This window comes from Oncorhynchus tshawytscha, linkage group LG33 (genome assembly GCF_018296145.1).
Source record: "Oncorhynchus tshawytscha isolate Ot180627B linkage group LG33, Otsh_v2.0, whole genome shotgun sequence".
Classification (NCBI taxonomy): Eukaryota; Metazoa; Chordata; class Actinopteri; order Salmoniformes; family Salmonidae; genus Oncorhynchus; species Oncorhynchus tshawytscha.
In genome coordinates this window covers 34,826,585-34,846,643 of record NC_056461.1, presented here as the reverse complement: position 1 = coordinate 34,846,643, position 20,059 = coordinate 34,826,585, and the positions used below count along the sequence as shown (strand labels likewise).

The 20,059-nt window shown below is 41.4% G+C and overlaps 1 protein-coding gene across 5 annotated transcripts in view; it reads left to right on the top strand.

Moving 5' to 3' along the window:
* Positions 1–16,341, top strand: part of LOC112231284 (leucine-rich repeat and calponin homology domain-containing protein 2) — an 80,453-nt gene extending 64,112 nt beyond the window's left edge. For all 5 annotated transcript variants that reach the window (XM_042311077.1, XM_024397960.2, XM_024397959.2 and 2 more), the window contains 4 exons: positions 4,531–4,637; positions 11,241–11,378; positions 11,533–11,610; positions 11,967–16,341. In XM_042311077.1, the coding sequence (XP_042167011.1) occupies positions 4,531–4,637; positions 11,241–11,378; positions 11,533–11,610; positions 11,967–12,086 (443 nt within the window). In that variant the 3' untranslated portion in view covers positions 12,087–16,341. The remainder of the gene's footprint in view (positions 1–4,530; positions 4,638–11,240; positions 11,379–11,532; positions 11,611–11,966) is intronic.
* The last annotated feature ends 3,718 nt before the right edge of the window (positions 16,342–20,059 follow it).

Sequence of the window (20,059 nt, the reverse complement as noted above, 5' to 3'; positions counted from 1 at the left end):
GTCGAATTTACAGTAGCTATTACAGTGAAATAATGCCATGCTATTGGAGAGAGTGCACAATTTTGAACATGAAAAGTTATTAATAAACAAAATTATGCACATTTGGGCAGTCTTGATACAAATATTTGAACAGAAATGCAATGGTTTATCAGATCAGTCTAAAACTTTGCACATACCATACCACATGCCATCTAGTGCCCAAAATCTAAATTACAACTGGGCTTGAATAATACATTATTGCTTTTCTTTTGCATTATTATTTGACCATGCTGGTAATTTATGAACATTTGAACATCTTGGCCATGTTCTGTTATAATCTCCACCCGGCAAAGCCAGAAGAGGACTGGCCACCCCTCATAGCCTGGTTCCTCTATAGGTTTCTTCCTAGGTTTTGGCCTTTCTAGGGAGTTTTTCCTAGCCACCCTGCATTGCTTGCTGTATGGGGTTTTAGGCTGGGTTTCTGTATAGCACTTTGAGATATCAGCTGATGTAAGAAGGGCTATATAAATACATTTGATTTGATTTCATAGATGATGGTACAACAAACAAACAGTTGTTTTTTTCTTTGTATTATCTTTTACCAGATCTATTGTGTTATATTCTACTACATTCCTTTCACATTTCCACAAACTTCAAAGTGTTTCCTTTGAAATGGTATCCTTACAAGGTTATTTAGTCTTTGGATGGTTTATCAATACACCCAATCATGACAAAGATACAGGCATCCTTCCTAACTCGCGGTGGAGGAACGAAACCACTCAGGGATTTAAAACAGTTACAGTGTTTGGGGCAAACACAACACATCACTGAGTAGCATCCTTTATATTTTCAAGCACGATGGAGGCTGCATCATGTTATGCGTATGCTTGCAATCAGCAAGGACTAGGGAGTTTTTTGGGGATAAAAATAAACAGAATAGAGCTAAGCACATGCAAAATCCTAGAGGAAAACCTGGCTCATTGTGCTTTCCAACAGACACTGGGAGACAAATTCATCTTTCAGCAGGACAATACTTCAAAATGGCTGTTTCGCAAGGATCAGCAACCAACTTGACAGAGCTTGAAGAATTAAAATAATAATAATGTGCAAATATTGTACAATCCAGGTGTGCAAAGCTCTTAGAGACTTACCCAGAAAGACATGTATTGACTCAGGGGTGTAAATACTTATGTAAATTATACAGTTCTGTATTTCATTTAATACATTTTCAAAAATGTCTAAAGACATGTTTTCACTTTGTCATTTTGGGGTATTGTGTGTAGATGGATGAGAAAAAATATATTTAATCAATTTTTAATTCAGTAACACAACAAAATGTGGAATGAGTCAAGGGGTCTGAATACTTTATGAAGGCACTCTACAATGTCAACTGTGTGTCAAGCATGTGCCTCAGTGCTAGAGGTTTAATTTTCTTGTGGGAGGCTCTGTTTAAAAATGCAATCTGTGATTGCTACGTACATTTTTGGACTTTTCCAGGGGAATGCTATGATCCCTTATTGATGTCACTTGTTAAATCCTCTTCAATCAGTGTAGATGAAGGCGAGGACAGGTTAGAGAAGGATTTTGAAGCTTTGAGACAATTGGAAAATGGATTGTGTATGTGTGTCATTCAGAGGGTGAATAGGCAAGACAAACGATGTAAGGGCCTTTGAACAAGGTTTGGTAGCAGGTGCCAGGCGCACTGGTTTGTGTCAAGAACTGCAACGCTGCTGGGATTTTCACACTCATCGGTTTCTTGTGTGTATCAAGAATGGTCCACCACCCAAAGGACATCCAGCCAACTTGACACAACTGTGGGAAGCATTGGAGTCAACATGGGCCAGCATCCCTGTGCAGCGCTTTCGACACCTTGTAGATAGATTCCATGCCCCAACGATTTGAACTGTTCTGAGGAAAAAAGTTGGTGCAACTCAATATTAGGAAGGTTTTCTTAATGTTTTGCAGTGGTGTAAAGTACTTTAAAGTACTACTTAACTTGTGCCCCGACAAATTGAGGCTGTTCTGAGGGCGGGGGTGCAAATATTAGGAAGGTGTTCCTGTTTGTTTCACTCAGTGTATACCCATTCATTCTTGAAGAATAATGTATAAATGCTTCATGAGCTTAGTTCTACTGTCGTATTTGCTTTTTTACTCCATTGTTTGTAAACAATGTCATCGTAAACAAACACTGTATAGCCTCAAAACATGGTTAAAACTATCATTTTGATCTCATTGTCAGTCCTTGCATCCATAGCTCTGTCTATGAATTTGAGAGTAGTTACATTTCTCTAGCCCCATCCTTCAGCTGTTTACCAATTCAGTGGCAGGGTGACTGCTTTGTTTGAATCGCAGATTTCCCTTTTAACAAAATATAAAATAGAGAAGACAAACTATTAATGGGTGTCATAGATATTCAACAAACAGGAAAACGGTGTCCCTGTCAGAGTTGCAATCTGTCCTGCACTCCCGGTCAATCACTGGACCTTTGACCTTAGTTCCTGATTACTTTGTCTCTGTTGCCATGATAACAATGATGTGTGAGACGACCTTCTCAACTTTCCTTCCAAGAAAAATGGTGGAGTTCAGCGGAATTTTCATGGTATTTCACTATTAATAAATGGTTTACAAAATCCAAGCAATGTGGTGTTGAACCCACAGAAAGGACACTAACATGCTGACCACACCGCCCGTGTCGTGTGCGCGAGCGTTGCAAAATAAATATATATATAAATATATGTATACAACATGTTATTCAATCATTGCACCCACACTGCTCGCGCGCATCAATGAGCGTCTGCATAGAACTTGGTTCTATTTGTGATGCTTGACGCGCTGCAAGTCCCGCCTCTCCCATCTCCTCATTGGTTCTTAGGAGCACATACTCATGTGCGTGATTGAAAGATGAACTGAGGTTCACACTCCAGTCCAGTCGATGGTGGAAATACACCTTAAAGTTGGTTGCCAACATATATTCCAAAGAAGAAGAAGAAGCCTGAAGGAGAGATGACTAGAAACTAACTCGGTTTACCCTTTTATGTGTGGATTAATTGTCGGAGTAGAGGACCTTGTGCATTTCAGGTAAAATAACAACTCAACGTTTATATCCCAGGACAAATTAGCTAGCAACAGCAATCTAGCTAGCTAAATTAATATAGTTTGTTCAGAGTTCATTTTGATATTTCAACCTGTGTGTTCTGATCGCATCTGGTGTGGGTGGACAAAATCAACATGTGCTTAATGGCGCACACTATCGAGCAGTGTGGTCAGCATGTAAGGAGATTTCCTTAGAAGTAGTTATAGTATAATTAGTACATAATGCTACACACTGAGTATACAAAACATTAGTGGTGGAAAAAGTACCCAATTGTCATACTTCACTAAATGTAAAGACACCTTAATAGAAAATGACTCAAGTAAAAGTAAAAGTCATCCTGTAAAAATACTACTTTATTAAATCTAAAAGTATTTTGTTTTAAATATACCTAAGTATCAAAAGTAAATGTTATTGCTAAAATTTAGTTAAGTATCAAAAGTAAAATAATTTCAAATTCCTTATTAAGCAAACCAGACAGCACCATTTTCTTGTTATTTTAATGTGTGGATAGCCAGTGGCACACTCCAGCAATCAGAAATAATTTACAAAAGAAGCATGTGTGTTTATTGAGTCCACCAGGTCAGAGGCAATATGATGACCAGGGATGTTCTCTTGATAAGGGCATGAATTGGACCATTTTCCAGTACTGCTTTTTTAAATTTTATTTTACCTTTAGCGTTCAAAATGTAACTAGTACTTTTAGGTGTCAGGGAAAATGTATGGAGCAAAAAGTACATTACTTTCTTTAGGAATGTAGTGAAGTAAAAGTAAAAGTTGTCAAAAATATAAAAAGTTAAGTACAGATACCCTGAAAAACGGGTTAAGTAGTACTTTAAAGTATTTTTACTTAAGTACTTTACACCACTGCAAAACATTAAGAAAACCTTCCTAATATTGAGTTACACCAACTTTTTTCCTCAGAACAGTTCAAATCGTTGGGGCATGGAATCTATCTACAAGGTGTCGAAAGCGCTGCACAGGGATGCTGGCCCATGTTGACTCCAATGCTTCCCACAGTTGTGTCAAGTTGGTTGGATGTCCTTTGGGTGGTGGACCATTCTTGACACAGACAGGAAACTGTTGTGTGAAAATCCCAGCAGTGTTGCAGTTCTTTACACAAACCAGTACGCCTGGCACCTACTACCATATCCCGTGTAACTGATGGTTATGGATGAAAACAGTCATGAAAATAACTGTCACAACTGTTTTTAAACAGGGTTTCCCATATTCTTGTCAAAATTCCATGACCATCACAGCCCTAGTCTGAACATTCCAAAGTTACAATTATTGTTGGAAGGAAGACTGTGAGTATGGTCAGTAAAAGGTCTAGACTCTGATCTCATCTCTGCAGGGCTCAATGGTATTCCCAGAGGTCCATTGTTTGAAAGTTCCCTAAATGTGTAATTTCAGTGATTTCTGTAGGTCACAACCTTTATGTTTCTTATGTGTTGGTGTAGCATTCTGTCGAAGCAGCCGTCAAGAGTTGTCAGACCCCAGTTTCACCATGAGGAGGAAGATGGAACACCTGAGAGAGGAGATGGAGCAGATTGGCGTCTTACGGCAGGTCAGGACACCCCGAAAACACCAGATGACAATGACTAAGATCAAAACAAATAATAATCATTTGGGGAGGGGGGGTGCTTATATTTGTCCTGTTATACACGTGTGTGTAATGGATTTTTTACATTTTAATTTTTGCATATCTCAACTCCCCCTGAGGCACCCGCAGGGAATGGGGTCACGGCCAGGCTCGCCATTGTAGAGCGCCCCTGGAGCAATTAGGGTTAAGTGCCTTGCTCAAGGGCACACCGGCAGACTTTTTACCTTGTTGGCTCCGGTATTCGAACCAGCAACCTTTTGTTTACTGGCCCAATGCTCTAACCTTGAGTAATCCGATTAGACTTGCAACAGTCCTTTTCATTCTCCACTAAATTTACTGAATCCTTTATAAAATATTTCAAGAGTTTTAAGGACAATCAGCAGTTATTCATCAGGTGTGAACAAATGTCTCTTGTATTGGCAGAGTTGACAGGAGAATGTATTACTCTAATTCTAAGATGTTTTCCTCATTTGATGAGACTTGAATGGGCTATTTCATGTTTTCCTCAGAATTCTCGACGTGTCACTACTTGTTCTTCCAGACAGCTACAGTTAGCGTTGGGCTTTCGACAGCATCCCAGTGGGTCCCTCAGGGCTCCCCAAGAAGCATGCACATTGCATGCCCACATTTATATGTAGCTGTGGAGTGAAATAGTTTAAATTAAATATATCTGTTATACAGTTGAAGTCAGAAGTTTACATAAAGTCGTGGCCAAAAGTTTTGAGAATGACACAAATGTTAATTTTCACAAAGTCTGCTGCCTCAGTTTGTATGATGGCAATTTGCATATACTCCAGAATGTTATGAGGAGTGATCAGATGAATTGCAATTAATTGCAAAGTCCCTCTTTGCCATGCAAATGAACTGAATCCCCAAAAAACATTTCCACTGCATTTCAGCCTTGCCACAAAAGGACCAGCTGACATCATGTCAGTGATTCTCACGTTAACACAGGTGTGAGTGTTGACAAAGACAAGGCTGGAGATCACTGTCATGCTGATTGAGTTTGAATAACAGACTGGAAGCTTCAAAAGGAGGGTGGTGCTTGGAATCATTGTTCTTCCTCTGTCAACCATGGTTACCTGCAAGGAAACACGTACCATCATCATTGCTTTGCACAAAAAGGGTTTCACGGGCAAGGATATTGCTGCCAGTTAAGATTGCACCTAAATCAACCATTTATCGGATCATCAAGAACTTCAAGGAGAGCGGTTCAATTGTTGTGAAGAAGGCTTCAGGGCACCCCAGCAAGCGCCAGGACTGTCTCCTAAAGTTGATTCAGCTGCGGGATCAGGGCACCACCAGTACAGAGCTTGCTCAGGAATGGCAGCAGGCAGGTGTGAGTGCATCTGCACACACAGTGAGGCGAAAACTTTTGGAGGATGGCAGGGTGTCAAGAAGGGCAGCAAAGAAGCCACCTCTCCAGGAAAAACACCAGGGACAGACTGATATTTTGCAAAAGGTACAGGGATTGGACTGCTGAGGACTGGGGTAAAGTCATTTTCTCTGATGAATCCCCTTTCCGATTGTTTGGGGCATCCAGAAAAAAGCTTGTCCGGAGAAGACAAGGTGAGCACTACCATCAGTCCCGTTTCATGCCAACAGTAAAGCATCCTGAGACCATTCATGTGTGGGGTTGCTTCTCAGCCAAGGGAGTGGGCTCACTCACAATTTTGCCTAAGAACACAGCCATGAATAAAGAATGGTACCAACACATCCTCCGAGAGCAACTTCTCCCAACCATCCAGGAACAGTTTGGTGATGAACAATGCCTTTTCCAGCATAGTGGAGCACCTGGCCATAACCTTCAATGTTATGTCATAATTACATTAAATTCTGGCAAATTAGGCGGCACAAACTGTTGCATATACAGTGGGGCAAAAAAGTATTTAGTTAGCCACCAATTGTGCAAGTTCTCCCACTTAAGACGAGAGAGACCTGTAATTTTCATCATAGGTACTATGACAGACAAAATGAGGGGGAAAAAATCCAGAAAATCACATTGTAGGATTTTTAATGAATTTATTTGCAAAATATGGTGGAAAATAAGTATTTGGTCACCTACAAACAAGCAAGATTTCTGGCTTTCACAGACCTGTAACTTCTTCTTTAAGAGGCTCCTCTGTCCTCCACTCGTTACCTGTATTAATGGCACCTGTTTGAACTTGTTATCAGTATAAAAGACACATGTCCACAACCTCAAACAGTCACACTCCAAACTCCACTATGGCCAAGACCAAAGAACTGTCAAAGGACACCAGAAACAAAATTGTAGACCTGCACCAGGCTGGGAAGACTGAATCTGCAATAGGTAAGCAGCTTGGTTTGAAGAAATCAACTGTGGGAGCAGTTATTAGGAAATGGAAGACATACAAGACCACTGATAATCTCCCTCGATCTGGGGCTCCACGCAAGATCTCACCCCGTGGGGTCAAAATGATCACAAAAACGGTGAGCAAAAATCCCAGAACCACACGGGGGGACCTAGTGAATGACCCGCAGAGAGCTGGGACCAAAGTAACAAAGCCTACCATCAGTAACACACTACGCCGCCAGGGACACAAATCCTGCAGTGCCAGACGTGTCCCCCTGCTTAAGCCAGTACATGTCCAGGCCCGTCTGAAGTTTGCTAGAGAGAATTTGGATGATCCAGAAAGCGGCGGGTGAACTCTGCATAATGGTCCAACGCCGCGTCTCCCTCACTCCATACAGCATTGGCCCACTCCAGGGCTTTGCCTGAGAGGCAGGAGACGAGGGCGGACACACTCTCACGCCCCGAAGGAGCCGGGTGGACGGTCGCCAGGTAAAGCACCAGCTGTAGTAGAAACCCCTGGCATCCGGCAGCCGTCCCATCATACTCCCTCAGGAGCGTGAGTCGAATCCCGCTGGGACCAGGTGGAAGAGGGGTGGACAGTGGGACCTGTTGTAGTGGAGCTGGTGGAGGCGCTGGATAACCTCCTCCTCTCTCCCAACGATTCATCGTTTGCAGCACGCGATCCATGGCTGTGCCCAGACATTGCAACATGGTCACGTGCTGCTGAACGCGCTCCTCCACTGCAGCTGGGAGTGTGTCTGCTCCTGCTGACTCCATTCTTCTGGTGAGTGATTCTGTAAAGGCGTCTGTGTGTGGCTGGTGAGATGAGTCAGGCGCAGGACATCAGATATGAGTAATAAAATACTTTACAAAAAAATTCAAACATAACACGTAATATACACGGCCACACAACACGGACCACAGTACAACAAACAATCACTCACAAATACAACATGTAGAACAGGGGGTTAAATAATAAACAAGTAATTGGATAAGTGAAGCCAGGTGTGATAAGACAAAGACAGAACAAATGGAAAATGAAAAGTGGATCGGCGGTGGCAAGAAAGCCAGTGACGTCGACAGCCGAATGCTGCCCGAACAAGGAAAGGGACCGACTTCGGCGGAAGTCGTGACAAAACATAAGGGAGTGACATATAAATGGGAGGAAATGATGAAGATAATGAAGTCCAAGTGTGAATCATAATAATTAACAGGTGAGTGTAATGATAGGTGCCAAGTGTGCGTAACGATGAATCCCAGGACCGGTGGCTAGTATTCTGGCGATGTCGTACGCCAGAGGGGAGGAGCAGAAGAAGATGTGACAGTAGGGCTACCAGACACACACACACACACATCAGCAGAATAGACTGCCTACAGTGTAGTCTGTCGGCCAGATTGCAAGTGGAAAGAAAAGACAAGACACAACATATAAAACACACGTCACAGCACAAGGGTAACCCAACCAATAATACCTCATACAATAGCAATTTAACGGCAACTTCATAGAAACAATTGACAAGAAAGATCCCAGTCATCAACATGAGAGTATTTGCAATAGTCTGTGTTGTGATTTGACTTTATGTAACGGCTTTCATCGGAAGAAGAGGAGTTGTCAGACCAAAATGCAACGGGATACGTGTTCATCTTTATTATAAGGAACTGAACACTGAATACAAAAATAACTAAAGGAAAACCTGAAACAGTCCTGCAAGGTGAAACAAACACTTAACAGAAATACAACTACCCACAAAAACCCAGTGGGAAAAAGCTACCTAAGTATGGTTCTCAATCAGAGACAACAATAGACAGCTGCCTCTGATTGAGAACCACACCCGGCCAAACAACAAAGAAATACAAAACATAGAAAATGAACATAGAATGCCCACCCTAGTCACACCCTGGCCTAACCAAAATAGAGAATAAACGCCTTTCTATGGCCAGGGCGTGACACTTTAACATTAATCTTAAGACTGTTATTTATCTAATTAACTAAGTATGTTTAATTGTTACCCGATTTAACTTAATCATGCAACAATTAACTAATTAGGATAAGGGGCACCACGAGAGCGGTTCTTTAAAGAGTTACCATCTCCCAAATGAAACTCTAAAAGATCTTTACCTATCACATCTATAAACAGTCAATTTATTAATCATAACCTCGTATCATATCATAATTCTGAACAGACGTAACCTCCTTGCATCTGCAAAAACCAGAGTCTTACTTATGATTCAGTACGACACAAATTGGTTTAATTATTTATTTACTAGCTAATTAAATGGGAACACATAATACTGGCCTTCTTTAGACTAGTTGAGTATCTGGAGCGTCAGCATTTGTGGGTTCGATTACAACAGGCTCAAAATGGCCAGAAACAAATAACTTTATACTGAAACTCATCAGTCTATTCTTGTTCTGAGAAATGAAGACTATTCCATGCGAGAAATTGCCAAGAAACTGAAGATCTCGTACAACGCTGTGTACTACTCACTTCACAGAACAGCTAAAACTGTCTCTAACCAGAATAGAAAGAGGAGTGGGAGGCCCCGGTGCACAACTGAGCAAGAGGACAAGTACATTAGAGTGTCTGGTTTGAGAAACAGAAGCCTCACAAGTCCTCAACTGGCAGCTTCGTTAAATAGTACCAGCAAAACACCAGTCTCAACGTCAACAATGAAGAGGCGGCTCTGGGATGCTGGCCTTCTAGGCAGAGTTCCTCCGTCCAGTGAATGTGTTCTTTTGCCCATCTTAATCTTTTCTTTTTATTGGCCAGTCTGAGATATGGCTTTTTTCCCCCATTCTCTCTAGAAGGCCAGCATCCCGGAGTCTCCTCTTCACTGTTGGCGTTGAAACTGTTGTTTTGCGGGTACTATTTAATGAAGCTGCCAGTTTGTTGAAACAAAGAACATTCCTTTGGTGAATCTTGAGAGCGCAGGCCTGAATCTTCTCCCTTGATTTACAACAGGGCTTGAGTTGTTAACCCCCACTAGTTCTTTCCTTCCCCCTCTAGGGTGAGAGGGGGCCTTATTGAAGTTATTCATTGCAAACTTGATCTGACCTGTTTGGATTCTCGTGGACAGTCATGACATCTGTATTAGGAGTGCAGGGGGTATGAATGGGTTTGTGTGTGTATGGGGGGGGGGTTGTTTATAGACAAAACAAAGGCCTTAAAATGTCCTAGAATCTTCTCGGCCAAATGCAAATAGTCCGACAGAAAATCCATACAGTTCAAACAACAATAAATAATAACTCATGCAAACTCCCTTTAGCTAAAATGTCACACCAAATACAACTGTCAGGGGACTAATAGTCAGACGACACCGAACATCAAAAGGAGCACATAGGGGAAAAATGAAGTCTGCTGCAGTGAAACACACTGGAACGATAGAGGGAAAATGAGAGGGGGGGGGGTCTTAGCTGTTGACTTCAGGCTTGCAGTTACACTGTCTGTCCCTCTGATACAGCTGATGGTTTGTTTTTCAAATTTTCGCAACAATGTTGCTATTACTCTGGAAGAGCTATCTTATTTCCTCATTCCTGACTGCTGATGCACTCTTAAAGTGGCAGCGCACGGTGAATAATGTTTCTGCCACTGTGTCTTTTGACTTTTTATCAATTTCTCTCAGTCGACATTTGTGTCAGTGCCGTACATGTTGAATGCCCTTCCATTAAATCATGCTGAAAATCAGTTGTCAATTTGTTTACTCTGAAATAACATTGTATGTGTTCAAACACAATTCTTCTCAAAAGTTTACTAAGGGTTGGTAACTGGCTGATTGGTCGGCTGTTTGAGCCTGTGAAGGGTGCTTTGCTATTCTTGGGGAGCGGAATTACATTTGCTTCCCTTCAGGCCTGAGGGCACATACTTTCCTTTAGGAAAATCCTCAGTCATTTTTCATCCAAGTTGTCAGGCCAAGGTGGCTTGTAATTGTTGGTAGACAACCACACTTTTTTCACCACTTCCACATTCACTTCACGGAATACAAAATTACAATGCCTGTCTTTCATAATTTGGTCAGTTATACATGGATGTCTAGGTTCAGAATTTGTTGTTGGCATGTCATGCCTAAGTCTGTAAGTCACTTTGGAAAGAAGTGTCTGCTATATTGTTAATATATATTATTTCCAAACACCTCCTATAGTGGACTGTTCATACATCTTACCTTAGTGGTTTCAATAGTTGTTGTACAATATTCCACAGTGATCTATTCTACAGGATCCATGTTGAGTGTGTTATTTCTGTGACTCCTCTCAGAACCTGGAGTCCAGACTAAAGGTCTTGCTGCCGGACGATGTCGGAGCTGCTCTGATGGATGGCGTTGTCCTGTGCCATCTGGCCAATCACATTCGTCCTCGGTCAGTGGCCAGCATCCATGTACCCTCCCCAGCAGTGGTAAGTACCTGTTGAAAACTTGTTGTTTTAAATCCCTAAGGCCTGAAGCAAACCACCTGCCAAGAAGAAAAAAAAGGCAAAAATATTTTGAACAAATAAGGATAAAAAAAAAGTAAAATTTTCCATGTAACTTTTGACGAATTCTGTTCTACAGCCAAAGCTTAGCATGGCCAAGTGCCGCAGGAATGTGGAGAACTTCCTGGATGCCTGTAAGAAGCTGGGCGTGTCACAGGTAAACACACATCACCAAATCACCATGGTCTATCAGTCCTCTCAGTTACCAGCAAGAAATCTGATACTCCTCTTTTCCCAGTTATGGCGCAGTCCCTTATCAGGAGAAGATCTACAGAGAACCATTTGTAGATAAACTTCTCTCTGAGTCCTGAACCTAATGTGGAAACCTCAAGAGGATAGGTTGAGCTTGGGTGCCACTGTTTTTGGTTGATACAACTGCCTTATTGTTGTCTTGCTGACAATGTATTTTAACAAAGAAACAGACTGGCATCCAAACGTCAATTCACTTGTACTGACCTGAAAGCGTTTTGAAAGGACCGGTGGTGACTGTGTGTTGTGTTTCTGCCCTGGCAGGACAAGCTGTGTTTACCCCACCATATCCTAGAGGAGCGTGGGCTGGTGAAGGTGGGTGTGACCGTGCAGGCTCTACTGGAGCTGCCGGCCTCCAAGCCCACCCAGCTGTCTGCTGTCTAACAGCAGCCTGGACACTGCCTCAACCCCCCACCCAGCCCAGTCCAGCCTTCCACAACCCAGCCCTTCACCCCACAGAGGAGGGGGCTTCCAGCCTGCTCCGCTCATCACCGGGGACCAGGGACCCCTTAGGGGGGCGAGGGCTGGGGGCTGCAGGGAGTCCATTGCCAGCTGACTGAGCCAAGAGAGGGAGGGGTTAACTAAGATCCTCCCACCCTTCCTATATGATGTCAGCTGGGACCCGCCTCCCATACATTGGATTGTTAGCTACTGTCATGTCCTCCCCCAGGGGACCCTACTGTACTGTGTGTGTAGCGTACCAGTGTGGCTGTCTGTGTGACCTGTGTGACCTGCACAGTGTGGACTTTATGAGAGCTGGTGAACCCAAAGCCAGATCAGAGGTCAGACTAAGGAATGAATCACAGTGAAGATGAAGACCTGTCTGTCCCCATGGTGATATTGATTGGCCCATGCTCAGACACTTTTGAACCTAGTGGTGCGAACACTGAATTCACTGGGTTTTCAACACTCAGTATTGAAGACATTGGTAGTGAAGTGATAGCAGATTTAAAGGCATGTGCTCACTCTTTCACTCAGAGAACTGAACTGCATGCTGGCCGAACCAGCCACACCACATCACTCAAGTGGTCCTGACACCCTGACTTTTCTTTTTAGAACAAATTAGTTTTCAAAGGGGATATATTTGTAAAGATCATTGTGTTATATCACAATATACCTATGATATCCCAGAGGTAAAGCTTGGGACATCCTAAGTGGTGCTTTACCTCAGAGGAGCCAGCAGTAGCCAAGCACAGGTATACACACTTCTTACAGTCTGCATTTGAGAATAATTATTGTACTACCAATAACAGTGCCATTCGAGGGAAGAATGCTAAGCTTACTTTTAAAAGCATGGTATCCATGATTCCGATTTTCTACTGCAGCACATCTGTGGTGAAGGGAGGCTGCTCTGAGGTACTTGAGATGTGGTATTAGTAGCTCACCCCTGTACGGTATACGAGAGAGCCATCCCACTGCCATCCCACTGCTTTGATCATACCACATGTGCTTATTTGAATAGGACTTGTTGAAAGCACATGGTTATTTAGTTTGGATATTGTACCATATACACTTATAATGCTGAGATTGTATCTTGGTAATTTGATGTAGTGAAACAGTTCTCTTTTAATGTTGACATATTTATTCTTTACATTTATAACTCGCTCCTCTAGTTGGATTCACAACTGCAAAACGTAAAGTAAGGAACACAACAGAAATAATGAGGAAATCCCATAGATCATCGTTCATCACTCCAGTCCTCCAGTTCACAGTACATATTTTTGTTGTAACCCTGGACCAACACACTTGATTCAATTTGTCAACTAATCAGCAAGCCCTCAATGAGTTGAATCAGGTGATTAGTCTGGGACTACAACAAAAAGATATACTGTTGAGGGTACTTGAGGACTGGAGTTGGGAAACACTGCCATAGATGAATCCGGACCACTGAACTCATTTAATCAGGAAAATGATTTATCTATTTATGTTTTCTATTTATATGCTTTGTTTGTTTGTTTTTCACCCCTGACGACCCCTTAAGTTATGTGACAGGAGTTTGCAGCTCCAAACTGGTGATATTTTCCTGCTTTAAGCTTTCGTGTTTGTTCTTGGCCACAGTTGACATGTTCATTGTCTCAAAAAGTCTGATTCAATTAACCTCACATTGCAGGAAATCTGAACAATTGTTCCAGATGCAGTTTCACTTAAAGGAGTTTCATTTTGTTTCTGTCAGTAAAAGTAGACTTAGTTTTGCACATACTTCAAATATGCTTTTGTGTGGTACAGGAACAATGGTATTTTTGTGTGGTACAGGAACAATGGTATTTTTGTCTGCAATGTCTGTTTGATTGAATCAGTGTTGCTCACTGATAAATATTTATACTGAACAAAAATATTAACACAACATGCAACAATTAGTTACAGTTCATATAAGGAAATCAGTCAATTTAAATAAATTCATTAGGCCCTAATCTATGATGCATCTGTTGGTCACCTTAAAAAGAAAAACCTTAAAAAGAAAAAAAGTAGCAGTGTGGATCAAAAAACCAGTTCGTATCTGGTGTGACCACCATTTGCCTAATGCAGCGTGACACATCTCCTTCACATAAAGTTGACCAGACTGTCTATTGTGGCCTGTGGAATGTTGTCCCATTTGCTGGATATTGGCGGGAACTGGAACACACTGTTGTAAATGTCGATCCAGTGCATCTCAAATATGCTCAATGGGTGACATGTCTGGTGAGTGTGAAGGCCATGGAAGAACTGGGACATTTTCAGCTTCCAGGAATTGTGTACAGATCCTTGTGACATGGGGACATTTATTATCATGCTGAAACATGAGGTGATAGTGGCATATGAATGGCACGACTATGGGCTCTTGTCGCGGTATCTCTATGCATTCAAATGTGACCCACCACCTGGATTCAGTCCTATGTAGCAAAATTTGAAATTATGTTTTTGAGATAGAAGTAGAGACTCCGAGCTAGGAAATGGTATATCATACACTGCTGTTGAGGAACAGTGAGAAAATGATTCTGCTTTGAAAGTTGATAAACTTGTAACCCCATTTTTGAGGAAATGGTCTGTGAATATTTTTGGTACACCTACTGTAGGGGTCTTCTTTGACTACAACCATTTACCATCATTAACACCCTCCTAAGCCTTAGCCCCACCCATCTCTATAAGGATTCACTGTGTAGTAAACAACCAAAGATTTCAAGACTAAAAGTGGTGAGTGTAGTAGCAAAAAGTAATAGTAGAAATAAACTATCTAGTCCTTGGCCTATATCCTAATCTGACTTTGGTGCAGGTCATGTTGTTCTTCACATTACCGTCTCTGGTAAACCCACACAATATCAAATAAAGCCTACGTTTATTTGTCACATGCACAGGATACAGAAGGTGTAAACGGTTAGAGCGAAATGGTTACATCCATCGTGGAGTCTTTGGTTTAGACATGTAGCTAGCTAGCTAAACAATAAACCATAATCCAAATTATATTGCCGCGTTCAAAACAACTGGGAACTAAAAAAAACTCAGACGGGGAAAAATCCAGTTGAATGGTCATCCAACTCGGAATTCCAACTCTTGAACTCGGGCCTCTTTCTAGAGCTCCTGCACAGATCATACACGTAATGTTAGCTAGCGAGCCAGCTAACATTAGCTAGCGAGCCAGCTAACAGTATGCTTTAATTTGCATTGAAACTGACTTTCTGACAAAATTAGAAATGTATAATATCTGAAAATGTAGCTAGACATATACCCGTATACGTGGATGAACCCTTCTGCCTTTGTCATAGATGCTATGGTTGCGCTTAGTTTGAAGATGTAATCTGGAGGGAGGTGTTTTATACAACAGCCTTCTTTCTGTGTTCTCTTTTTGGACTCCCTACCATTTGGCAATCATCTCTTTGATTCCACCGGGCATTCCACTGATTTCAAAACTCGGACAACTTCTTCCGTCACAATTACACCCTTTCTTCCCCACCTTTGTCATCAGAAGACTACACTGTCTGGTTCAATGAAAATGTTTTTACCGAAATCAGGGATTTCCTCAGTGTCTGATTCATTTTCAGAGTCAGAGTCAGCATGGCACGATCATCCTCCAGAAAGTAGTCTATCACAACATTTTCCCACTGAGCTTTGTTGATAGCGCTATTAACTTCAGGGCAGCAATGCTAAGAGCAGTAGCAAAACCTTTTCGGTTCATGATATCTTTCAAAAAAAGCAGCGGTAGACAGGATTATCCACACATACTTATAGACAGAAGCATGCTACATGGCAGAACAATTCAAACTCATCTCTCGGCATGTCCAGCCCATCCATTATCTCAGCCAATCATGGCTAAAGGGAAAGTTCCTGTATTTTTCTGTGGCTAAACCAACTAGGCTCGTTATTTAAAAAAAAAAATGTATTTACAGATTGCATACAAGTGGGTTATTAAGGCAAATGAATGCTCCAGAAGGCATTTCTGACAACAAAAAAAAACTTTTTTGATTTTTTTTGTAAATCCCTCACGTGAAGTAGTGATGTGTGACAAGACATAGTTTCTTGAAACGGGCCACAAATTGTCATCAATAAAATGCAATTGTCCGTATCTTATGCCTGCCCATAGCCTAACCCATCCGCCACCATGGGGCACTCTGTTCACAATGTCAGCAAACCGCTTGCCCACACGACGCCATACACATGGTCTGCGGTTGGACGTACTGCCAAATTCTCTAAAACAACATTGGAGGTGTCCTATGGTAGAGAAATGAACATTAAATTCTCTGGCAAGAGCTCTGGTGCACGCTCCCTCAAAATTGAGACATCTGTGGCATTGTGTTGTGTGACAAAACTGCACATTTTAGAGTTTCCTTTTATTGTCCCCAGCACAAGGTGCATCTATGTAATGAATGATCCTGCTGGTTAATCAGCTTCTTGATATGTCACACCTGTCAGGTGAATGGATTATCTTGACAAAGGAGAAATACTCACTAACAGGGATGTAAACAAATGTGTGCCCACTATTGGAGAGAAATAAGCTTTTTGTGCGTGTGGAACATTTTCTGTGATCTTTTATTTCAGCTGATGAAACATGGGACCGACACTTTGCATGTTGAGTTTATATTTTTGTTCAGTGTACTTATGACACCTTCAAATGAGGGGACTAGATGCATAAAGTACTTTTCATTTCTAAACGGTAAAACCGATATGTATGAAAATACTTTCAAATAAAAGGTGAAATGATTTAATGTTGCCTCATATGATCCATTTTTATCTCCAATCCAAAATGCTTGAGTATAGAGCCAAATGATAGATTTGAGCTTCACTGCATTTATATTTGTGTTCCTCATACACAAACACACCTGCTACAGTTTATGTTGCTGGTGTTTCTGTTGTGTCCACTCCCGTGTGGATGTCTGTTTTTTATGTAACTTTGTCAGTGAAACATATCTCTTATTAGTAGTGCCTGTACAACTCATGAATGTTATCACTGGTTTTTAATGTACCAAGTATTTTACTAATGACATGAAGCTGGAACTATATATAGTACATTACATGTCAAATATAGAACATTGCATTGTTTTAGTTAGCTTTGTGTCTGTCAATTAGAACATGCTTGGATCAATCAATCACATTTATTTATAAAGCCCTTTTTACATCAGCACAAAGTGCTTATACAGAAATACACACTGAAATTTGAGCTGGCCACAGAACCCTGCTCTGACAGGTTTATGGGAATTAATCTCTGATGTATTTCAATTTCCTTTGTATAGTTTATTTTCTATGATGTGGTGATTGGTGGTTTCTGTAATGTATTAAGTTTTGTTGCCTCCCCTGTTTAGAAGGCCATTCACCTGTCTGTGACCGCCCACCACACCCCACTGCATTGACATCATCATAACCAGAGCTGTTGATGTCTCTGACTCAAAAACAGGTGACTGTGTTGCCATTTTGCTATCTCTATTCTCATTCCAGAAACATGTAACAACAGCCAATCCCTTCGTCTACTGACAAGTGCCAAGAAAATCTGGCAACACTTCAACAAGGCATACTTGTAATTATAGGCATCAAGTAGCCAACTCATAGTCAATGTAAATGTGACAAAATGTCAATATGACAAAACTGTACAAGTGGTTTTTGGGAGACAACAATCCATTCTCTGAGCTTTTTTGATAACATATCCTGACACAAGACACAAACATGTACAATTGTTTATTGACAGAACATATCAGCTATTGTTCCTTATCCTTTACATAAAACAATTTTCAAACAAGCCTTATACTTCTGTAAGCCTGATAGCAAATGAATTGGTCATTTCCTAGTGGTTTCCATGTCCGAACATTAGTACAAGCTTTGTGTCATGGTGTACTGTATGTGAGATAAACCCTGCAGCTATTTCCTGCCCCCCCCATCCAACCACATTACAAGGTCAGTCGGCTTTCCCAAGTCTCTCACATCTACATCGCTCATGCTGTTTTAAACTTTCAATCTTTGATTAAAAGAACATGAAGTATCATCTACACGTTATACTGCCGAGGAAACATTCTGATGTATTCTGTACATACAAGTTTTGTATTTTAAAGAAACTAAATGCATGCAATGATCCCAGATGACTGAACCTCATATGTAAATATATATCCTCTATAAATTGTGGAGTGTTTCTCTTTTTATATAAAGGAAATAGAAACATTGTTTCAAGGGCAAAGGAAAATAAAGTGAAATTCTTTCGAACTTTCGAGTTTTTTCTTTGAAATAATTGTCTAACTTTATTACAGTCATGCATACATACAGCACCAGTCAAAAGTTTGGACACAGTCATGCATACATTTGAAAAGTTTGGATAAGTCATGCATACATACAGCACCAGTCAAAAGTTTGGATTACAGTCATGCATACATACAGCACCAGTCAAAAGTTTGGACACAGTCATGCATACATTTGGACAGCACCAGTCAAAAGTTTGGACACAGTCATGCATACATACAGCACCAGTCAAAAGTTTGGACACAGTCATGCATACATACAGCACCAGTCAAAAGTTTGGACACAGTCATACATACAGCACCAGTCAAAAGTTTGGACACAGTCATGCAGCACCAGTCAAAAGTTTGGACACAGTCATGCATACATACAGCACCAGTCAAAAGTTTGGAGTCATTGGCACCAGTCAAAAGTTTGGACACAGTCATGCATACATACAGCACCAGTCAAAAGTTTGGAAGTCATTGGCACCAGTCAAAAGTTTGGACATCATGCATACATACAGCACCAGTCAAAAGTTTGGACACAGTCATGCATACATACAGCACCAGTCAAAAGTTTGGACACAGTCATGCATACATACAGCACCAGTCAAAAGTTTGGACACAGTCATGCATACATACAGCACCAGTCAAAAGTTTGGACACAGTCATGCATACATACAGCACCAGTCAAAAGTTTGGACACAGTCATGCATACATACAGCACCAGTCAAAAGTTTGGACACAGTTATGCATACATACAGCACCAGACAAAAGTTTGGACACAGTCATGCATACATACAGCACCAGTCAAAGGTTTGGACACAGTTATGCATACATACAGCACCAGACAAAAGTTTGGACACAGTCATGCATACATACAGCACCAGTCAAAAGTTTGGACACAGCTACTCATTGAAGAGTTGTTCTTTATTTTTACCATTTGCTACATTGTATAATAATAGTGAAGACATCAAAACTATGAAATAACACAATGGAATCATTATAGTCACCAAAAAAAGCGTTAAACAAATCAAAATATATTTTTTATTTTAGATGATTCAAAGTAGCCAGCCTTTTCCTTGATGACAGCTTTGCACACTTTGCATTCTCTGAACGAGCTTCACCTGGAATGCTTTTCCAACAGTCTTGAAGGAGTTCCCACCTATACTGAGCATTTGTTGGCTGCTTTTCCCTCACTCTGCGGACCAACTCATCCCAAACCATCTCAACTGGGTTGAGGTCGGGTGATTGTGGAGGCCAGGTCATCTGATGCAGCACTCAATCAATCTCTTTCTTGGTAAAATAGCCCTTACACCGCCTGGAGGTGTGTTGGGTCATTGTCCTGTTGAAAAACATATGATAGACCCACTCAGCGCAAACCAGATGGGACGGCGTATTGCTGCAGAATGCTGTGGTAGCATGCTGGTTAAGTGTGCTTTGAATTCTAAATAAATCACTGACAGTGTCACCAGCAAAGCACCCCCACACCATCACACCTCCTCCATGCTTCACGGTGTGAACCACAGATGCAGAGATCATCCATTCACCTACTCTGCGTCTCACAAAGACACAGGGATTGGAACCAAAAATCTTAAATTTGGACTCAACAGACCAAAGGACAGATTTCCACCGGTCTAATGTCCATTGCTCGTGTTTCTTGGCCCAAGCAAGTCTCTTATTATT